Source organism: Peromyscus californicus, unplaced genomic scaffold, assembly GCF_007827085.1.
Source record: "Peromyscus californicus insignis strain IS unplaced genomic scaffold, ASM782708v3 Scaffold_3__1_contigs__length_106647218, whole genome shotgun sequence".
NCBI lineage: Eukaryota > Metazoa > Chordata > Mammalia > Rodentia > Cricetidae > Peromyscus > Peromyscus californicus.
In genome coordinates, this window is record NW_026294551.1 from 47,031,348 (window position 1) to 47,040,238 (window position 8,891).

The following is an 8,891-nucleotide window of genomic DNA, read 5'->3' on the forward strand; positions in this document are numbered from 1 at the left end:
CTCAGTAAATGCTCCCCCCACCCCCAGCCCCCCACAAATGTCTATAAAAGAAGGAACCTTCCTTTTGGGACCTCCCATGATTTCCCATGGATGACATTTTAGAACCCAGATGTTTTCTTAATTTAAAAAATTATTATTGTACATGCATGGGTGTTTTGCTTTCATGTAAATCTATGCACCACAGGCTAACCCCTGAGGAGGCCAGCAGCTGTTGTTGAGTCCCCTGAAGTTGGAGGTCCAGACAGTTGTGAGCCACCATGTGGGTGCTGGGAATCAAGCCCAGGTCCTCTGGAAGAACAAGTGTTCTTAACCACTGAGCCATCTCTCCAGCCCTCTTTTCTTTTGAGATTTATCTGTTTATTATTTTATGTGTGTATGTTTTGCCTGCATGTATGTATGTGCACCATGTACATGTCTGATATCCGTGGAGACCAGAAAAGAGCATTAGATCCCTTGAAACTAGAGTTACAGATGGTTGTGAGGACCTGTGTGGGTGCTAGGGATTGAACCTGGATCCTCTGGAAGACCCAGCCCCCTAGTACCCAGATTTTAAACAACACATAAGAGCAAGTAATGTATTTAATTAAAAGAATAAGGTCTCCAGCTGGGAGTGGAGCTGCGCACCTGTAATCCCAGCACTTGGGAGGTGGAGGCAGGAGAATCAGGAGTTTAACACCAAACTGGGCTGCATTCCCCTTTGAATACCCACTCTGTATGAGTCCTATTCAGGAAGTCAGCTTAAGGTTCAGAATATAGGCAGCCTACACATACTCTGCTTTGTTTACAGGCAATTTACAAACATCAAACTGTGTTAAGAAATTGAATTACAAAGATGACAGTTTACTTAAGAAAAAGAAATTCTGATAGGCACAGCACTGTGCTCACAAAAAGAATGCTCTCCTTTTAAATGAACATTTTTTACCATTTTAACCGTGTGTGTGTGTGTGTGTGTGTGTGTGTGTGTGTGTGTGTGTGTGATGCAGGTGCTCGGAATAGAACTCCGGTCCTCCGGAAAAGCAGTACACATACTCTTAACTGCTGAACCATCTCTCCAGTTCCAGGGGTACCATTCTTAAAAAGGAAGGCACCAACCCCACACCACAAGCATTGGCTTCCCTCGGTTCTGGTCTGATTTCTTTTTATTATGATTCTTTTTAAACATAAAAACGTGTGGCAAGGAGGAGCTTGGCAGCAGGGCGGACAGATGTCACTCTGTCGCTGTGGTGGCTAATTCGGGGTGCAGGAGCTTTGCAGCCTCAAAGTAGCTATGCGCATGGTCGCCCTTGGAGCTGGGCTGCTTGCTGCTGGGGCTGCAGTCTTTATCTGAGAGGTAGGGCAGGTTCTCCAAGCTCTCCTCTGTGCAGGGATCCGAGTGGAAGCTCTTGAGGGCCACTAGCCGGTACCGCTTCCTCCGGTTCAGCTTGTAGATGCGAATCCTCTCCTTTTCTGCCTCAGGGTCGGTCAGAATCCCATCCCAACGCAGACTCTCATTGATCTGGTTGGAAAGGCTCTCCTCTATTTCGGCAAAGTAGGGGTGACTCATGCCGCACGAATAGGGAAGGCTGTGCCTAGTTTCTTCTTTGTCTCTGGGCTCTGCCCTCGAGCCATGGTCTTTGTGGGGATTTAAGATGTCGTGGAAAGATGAAGAGAGCGGCTGACTCTTCCGGCCTCGACTGTGATGTTTGTCTGCTGAAGAGGTGAAGAGACAAATATTTGTGCCTTCTAGAATGAATGCCCAATAAACCAGCGATGTAAGGGACGGGGTCTGCCTTTAGGCAGGGTTCAGATGGCAGGAGCCTGGGACCTCGCCCACTGCCTGGATGCTTTCGTCAAGGTATTTGGGAGCAAGAGGCACCTTTTTCTTTTTGTGGGTGCACCCATGCCTTGTGCATGCTAAACATAAGCTCCGCCACAAAGCTACACCCCAACCCGAATGCCAAGAGATACTAAAGCTTCATTAACCACCAGGGTCAATCATCAAATGGAGAAGCCAGATCTGAAGGCCCCCTGACTCCTAGTGTCCTGTTCTTCCTACACTGTCTGCTGTCCCTCCACTTAACCTCACCACACGCTCCCGGGTCTGTGACGCGACACCCGTCTAGACAGAGAGGAAATTACAAATGATGTAATTAGTAGTATACTGAACCAGGAAATGCTCTTTCTTTTCGTTAAAATGCTTTTAAAGATGTACTTATTTTATATATGTAAGTGCTTTGCTTGAACGTTGTCTGTGCACCATGTACATTCCTGGTGCCCAAATAGGTCAGAAGAGGGCATCCGATCCCCTAGAACTGGAGTTACAGATGGTTGTGAACCACCATATGGGTGCTGGGAATTGAACCTGGGTCCTTTGCAAGAACAAGTATTCTTTTTTTTTTTTTTTTTTTGGTTTTTCGAGACAGGGTTTCTCTGTGTAGCTTTGCGCCTTTCCTGGAACTCACTTGGTAGCCCAGGCTGGCCTCGAACTCACAGAGATCCGCCTGGCTCTGCCTCCCGAGTGCTGGGATTAAAGGCGTGCACCACCACCGCCCGGCTAGAACAAGTATTCTTAATGGTCAAGCCGTCTCTCTCTCTTTTTTCCCCCTTGTCTTTTCTTTCTTTCCTTTTTTTTTTTTTTTTTTTTTTTTTGAGACAGGTTTCTCTGTGTTAACAGATCTAGCTATCCTTGGAACTTGCTTTGCAGACCAGGCTGGCCTCAAACTCACAGAGATCTGCCTGCCTCTGCCTCTTAAGTGTTGGGATTAAAGGAATGCACCACCACCTGGCTTCTTCTTCTTTTTTTTTTCTTTTGAGATGAATTCTTTTTTTTTTTTTTTAAGATTTATTTATTTATTATGTATACAGAAGAGGGCGCCAGATCCGATTACAGATGGTTGTGAGCCACCATGTGGTTGCTGGGAATTGAACTCAGGACCTTTGGAAGAGCAGTCAGTGCTCTTAACCTCTGAGCCATCTCTCCAGCCCTTGAGATGAATTCTTACATATCCCCAGGCTGGCTTCAAGCTCCCTACTTCTCTTTTTCTCTTCTCACATTAAAAGCACTACAGAATTGCTTGTAAAATGCTATAAATGGTGAGTCTCTCATCAGCCCCTCTTTCCATTCTATTTTATAAATATCTCCTCAAGAAAGGCAAGCTGGGGGAGGATAAAGGCAATAATAATAATAATAATAATAATAATAATAATAATAATAATAATAATAAATGACATTCAGTCTTGACATTTCCTTACCTTCCTTTTCTCTGAAAACTATCTGGTGTCCCCTGCTGACAGTCTGAGGTACGCAACACTGTAATTCCTACAGTCAAAAGTTGCACCAAAAAGACAAAACCAACCCCTTGTTTTGCTGGCACACAGACGGCTCGTCGCCTTACCCTCCCTTTAGCCCCATTCTGCCTGGAAGAGTCGTTACAACCCTCCATTGCTCTTTCCCCAAACCACAACACTTGGGGAAGCCGCTCTTCCCACTACCCACTCTGCACGTGCAGCCAGCCGACGCCCAGCACCTGAGCCCAGGAATAGCCATGCCAGAGGTCAGAGCCAAAGCCACATGGGTGACACCGGAGTCACACCACTCCCAAGCAGGGTCATTCTGTTTCACAGCTGCCGTCTTCCTCAGAGTGGGCGCTCTCTCTGCTGGGATATCTGGGGGTTCTGTGATGGAACTTAGGGAGAGGCAGGGACTCTGGGTTCCTGGAAGGTGCTGGTGTATGTGTGTACGCAGGTGAAGGTCTTGGTGAGTGAGACTAGAGTACCTGCTGTGGGTGTGATGTTTGGGCACATCTAAGAATGTAAGTGCCTAGAATTCCTGTGTGGGTATAATGTTTGGGGGATATCTATGCATGTGAGTTTCTAGAGTACCTGTGTGGGTATGAGATATGGGTGTATCTGTGCATGTGAGTGTCTAGTATCTAGGTGTGAAGTTTGTGTTGGTATCTATGCATCTATGTAAGTGTCTAACGGAATCCACATGGGTGTAGACTGTGTGTGTATGCATGATGGAGCCACCGTACTTTAGGTTTGTTGGATAGTGTCATACTGCTATAAGAAGGCAATGTAAATAGTGTCAGTGATGCCAGGCAGTGGTGGCGCACGCCTTTAATCCCAGCACTCGGGAGGCAGAGGCAGGTGGATCTCTGCGTTCAAGCCCAGCCTGGTCTACAGAGTGAGTTTCAGGGCAGCCCAGGCTACAAAGAGAAACCTTGTCTCAAAAAACCAAAACAAAAAAAGTGTGGGTGATAACAGGAAGATGAGGAGGGAACTTCCGTGAGTATATGCAGGACACAGCTGTCCCTAGGCGGAGTCCATTCAGGGAAGATTCTGTTCACATTTATTTTCATGGGGGTGATTCCTAATAGAGGGGAGCCTGGAGTCTGTCAGTTCTCCTGTGGGAGTGACTATCGGCTAGTATCTTCCCATTATCTGGGCTAGTCTCTTTGTGACACCAAACCTTGAGAAGTCTGTTTGGAAGGGTGTGTTTGCCTAAGGGGCTAGGAAGTTGAAAGGAGGTGGGTATAAGACGATCAGGCTGGAGGCTCTTGGGGTGGGTATCTGTGTGGGGTGGAGGAACCTTAGATCTTGAGGGTTCTCAGAGGAGGGTGTGGGGTCTTTGGATATATTGGGACTAAAGTTGGTAGAGACTTCCTTGGTAATTAAGGGGTCTCTGTGGTGAGGAGCACGTGGTCTTTATGGGTAGGGCTGGGCATCTCTGGGCTGCCCAAAAGCGTCCCGTGTAGGGTCTAGGGGACCACTGTCGGGGTGTGGTGTCTGTTTTCGGCCTGAGGTGACTTCCAGGTAGGGGGGCATCTGTGAGAGGAATCTCCGGTCCAAGGGCCAAGGCGGCCTCGCTAGCTGCTCCTCTTACCGTCGCCCTTTCCCGAAACTTTGGTCTTCTTCTTCTTCTTTTTCTTCTTCACCTTCCGTTTGGCCAGCTCGGAGGCGGTGCCCACGATGGGGGGCAGCTTGGACCCCGGGGAGCCCTCAGCGCCTCCTTCCCGCGCCTCCTCCTCCTCCTCCTCCTCGTCCTCGCCCTCCTCGCCATAGTCCGCCGCCCCGGTCCCACCGCGGCCGGCCATCCGCCTGCGGGACCGCAACCTGCGCCAGGAACAGCCGAGGACCCGCGCCGGGCGGGCTCCAGGCGCTCACTGCCGGCCCGGCCACGCGTCTCCATGGCGACCGCTCGGCGCCGCAAGCGCAACCCCAAAGCTGCCACCAGGGGCCGCCGGGGGCGCTAGCTGTACGCATGCGTGTTTCGGTTTGTTTGAGACCTGGTGAGTCAAGGTGAACAGGGCAAAGCGGGGTCGCGATTGTTAATGCTTGGGCTGACATTGACGTATCTCCTTCACTTCTATGCCGTTCATTTGAAATGATATTTATCTCTTCTTTTTTTCCTTTTGAGACTGGGTCTCATGGAATTCAAGCTGGCTGACCTTGAATTCTTCTTCCTCTTCTATCCTTTTCCCAAGGGCTGGGATTACAGGCATGAACTATTGATATCTGGCTCCCCTCACCCCCAACACACACACACACAATTAAGTTGCCCAGGATGGTCTGAAGCGCTCACTGTAACCCAGCAGGCCTGGAACTCAGCGTTTTCCTGCTTTCACCTCCCCTGTTAATAGGATTACAGGTATGAGCCACCAGTCCTGGCACCTCATAAAAATTGTTTTCCTTTAAAAAAAATTAAGATTTATTAATTTTTATTTTGTGTATGTTTCACCTGAATATATTTGTGTGTACCTCTTGTTGAGCTAGCTGCATGCATGTGTTTTTGATCTACTAGAGCCCTGGTGTGAGCCAGAGTACCCAGGGCGAGACCAAGTAGAGGTTGTTCCTTGGGCTGACACTGACCTATCTCCTCCACTGCTATGCTGTCTCGGAGGTGAGAAGAGTGCACCAGTCTCTCTGGAACTGGAGTTACAGCTAGTTGGCTGTGAGCTGTGGTGCTGGGAACCCAAATTGGGTCCTCTGCAAGAGCAGCAAGTGCTGTGAACTGCTGAGTCACCTCTTCAGCCCCTCACCTCCACCCCCATGACAATTCTTATCAAGACTACACTCATGGGCTGGGGACTGTAGTTCAGTGGTAGGGCACTTATATAGCATGTAGGAGATCCAAGTGTCCCGCCCAGCCAGGACCACAGATTTAAGAAGACTAAGCTCATTAATATAATTTGAAAGGCCTGGTGTGACCTGTTGCTTGCTTTTCTTTCAGGGTTAGCCACCACATTATCCCAGTATGGCTGCCAGAAGCCTGAGGTGTAGCTTCGGTGATACAGTGCTCGCCTCCCATACATCAAGGCCTGTGTTTGATCCCCAGCACCCCAAAAGCTAGGCAAGGTGGCACATGCCTGTAATCCCAGCACTTGGGAGGGGAAGACAGACGGATGAAGAAGTTCCAGGTCATCCTTGGCTCCAAATCGATTCTGAGGCCAGCCAGATTGCAGGAGACACACTGTCTAAAAACCACAACCACCAAAACCAGGTGTGACTGCCATAGTATTTCTTATCCTGTGAGCCCTTCTGGAATCTCACCATTCCCACAGAAGGAGACAGTCAAACTCTCTTCCCCTTCACTCTGGGTGAATTTGTTGACTTCCTGGGAAGGAATAGTATGTGTCATGTCTGGGATGTAGCTCATTTGTTAGAGTGCTTGCCTTACACGCACAAACCCTGGGCTTCCTGCCCTCACATCCCCGACACACACACACACACACACACACACATACACACACACACACACACACACACACACACACACACACACACACACCGCTCTTACCCCTCTCTCTCTTGCTTGCTTTATTTAAAGCTGAATTTAAAATTTTACATTTGAGTTTGAGGCCAGCCTGCTCTACAGAGTGAGTTCCAGGACAGCCAGGGCCACAAAGAGAAACGCTGTCTCTATAAACAAAACAAAACAAAACAAAATTTAATTTACTCTGTGTGTGCATGCGTGTGCATACATGTGCCACAGCACATACATGGAACTCAGAGGACAATCCAAGGGAGCTAGTTTTCTCCTTCCACTGTGTCCGTCCTGGGGATGGACCGCAGGTCTTCCAGTTTGATGCCAGGAGTGCCCACTGAGCCAGCTTTGCCCACTGACTTGCTTATTTTTTGTTTGTTTGTTTTATATGAGAGAGTGAACCTAGGGCCTCAAGAAGGCTAACACTGGGCAGATGTTCTACCACTGAGCTACGCCTTTGGCTCTGTGGTTGTCATTGGTGATTTGTAAGAGTTTTACCTTAGGGTTTTGTTGTTGTTGTTGTTGTTGTTGTTGTTGTTGTTGGTGGTGGTGGTGGTGGTGGTGGTGGTAGTGTGTGTGTGTGTGTGTGTGTGTGTGTGTGTGTGTGTGTGTGTGTGTGTGTGTGTTTGGAGAAAGGGTCCCATGTAGCCCAGGCTAGTCCCAAACTTTATGTAGCCAAGGATGATCCTGAACTTCTGATTCTCCTGCTGTCTTAGTTAGGGTTTTATTGATGTTAGGTTTTTATGTGCCATAACCAGAGCACCTCTTAGAAAGAAAAGCTTTTGATTGGAGCTGGCTTACAGTTCAGAGCTTTAGTCCATTGTCATCACGGTGGGAAGCATGGTGGTACACAGGCAGACATGGAGCTGGAGAAGGAATCAAGAGTTCTACATCCGGATTGGCAGGCAGCAGGAAGAGAGTGACACTGGCCAGACTTGAGCACCTGAAACCTCAAAGCCCACCCCCAGTGACACACTTCCTCCAACAAGGCCACACCTCCTAATAGTGCCACTCTTCATGAGCCTAGGGGGACCATTTTCATTCAAACCACCCCACTTGCCTTCACCTCTCTATGCTGGGATTATAGTCCTGTGTACAGTTTATGTCGTGCTGGGAACTGAAGCCAGGGCCTTGGGCGGGTTGTGCAACATTCCACCAACTGAGCTTTTATTACTACAGCCCCAGCCATATATGGGCTCTTCTCAGAGCTTAGGTCCAACTCCTCTGTGGCTATAAAGAATCCAAACCTGTGGCTTACCTACTTGTCTTTAAAATCTTTTTGAAGATTTTTATTTTATGTGTTTGTTTTTCCCAAATGTATGTATATTTACCATGTGTATGCCTGGTGTCTGAAGAGGTCAGAAGAGGGCGTCAGATCCCTGGAACTGGAGTTACAGATGGTTGTGAGCGGCCATGTGGGTGCTGAGAATCTAACCCAGGTCCTTTGTAAGAGCAGCCAGTACTCTTAACCACTAAAACATTTCTGAGCCTTGCTTACTGTCCTTTTGATAAACAGAAACTGAAAATCCTAAGGAAGCCATATTATTGATGTTTTCTTTTTGTGTCCAATCTAAGGAACCATAGCCACCATACAAGACAAAAAAGTGAGCGCTAAGTCGGGTGTGGTGGCACATGCCTTTAATCCCAGCACTTAGGAGGCAGAGGCAGGAGGATCTCTGTGAGTTCGAGGCCAATTAATTTGTGAGCAAAGTTAGGTAGAGATCAACTTGCATTTTTTTTCTCCAAATGGATTTCCAGTTGTTCCCCAAACTCCCATCAAGAAGACATTCTTTTCTTCATGGACTTTATTCAACACTTTTTTTTTTGTTTGAGAGAAGGTCTTGCTATGTAGCCCAGGCTGGCCTCCAACTTACAATCCTCTTTCTGCCTCAGCCTCCCAAGTGCTAGGATTACCGGCACCATGCCTGGCTTAACTCAGAACTTTTTTTAGAAACTCTATCAACTTTACATATTTGTGACTCTTTCCGGACCCTCCATCATATTGCTTGTTGTTCCATTGGACTGCACCTGTACCATTATCACACTGTCTAGATGATATAGCATTATAATTAAGTATTTTTTATTTTATTACTTTTATGTGTGTGGGTATCTTACCTTCATATATGTCTGTGCATGCCTGGTGCCC

The 8,891-nt window shown here is 47.8% G+C and overlaps 1 protein-coding gene across 2 annotated transcripts; it reads right to left on the reverse strand.

Annotated features, from left to right (window-relative positions):
- Positions 1–1,121: 1,121 nt before the first annotated feature.
- Positions 1,122–5,186, reverse strand: CUNH17orf97 (chromosome unknown C17orf97 homolog). 2 transcript variants are annotated; one of them, XM_052756828.1, is made up of 2 exons: positions 4,865–5,186; positions 1,122–1,686 (listed from the first exon to the last, which is right to left on the reverse strand). In XM_052756828.1, the coding sequence occupies exons 1-2, from the start codon at positions 5,073–5,075 to the stop codon at positions 1,208–1,210; spliced, it is 690 nt and encodes a 229-aa protein (XP_052612788.1). In that variant the 5' UTR covers positions 5,076–5,186; the 3' UTR covers positions 1,122–1,207. The 2 variants fall into 2 exon arrangements, with proteins under 2 accessions (XP_052612788.1, XP_052612787.1); XM_052756827.1 differs by having other exon boundaries at positions 1,122–1,689.
- Positions 5,187–8,891: the final 3,705 nt, after the last annotated feature.

Coding starts and splice junctions, on each gene's coding strand:
- CUNH17orf97 (XM_052756827.1), bottom strand. CDS start 5,075: ATGGCCGGCCGCGGTGGGACCGGGGCGGCGGACTATGGCGAGGAGGGC. Junction 1,690..4,864: donor AGTTTCGGGAAAGGGCGACG/GTAAGAGGAGCA, acceptor TCACCTCTTCAG/CAGACAAACATCACAGTCGA.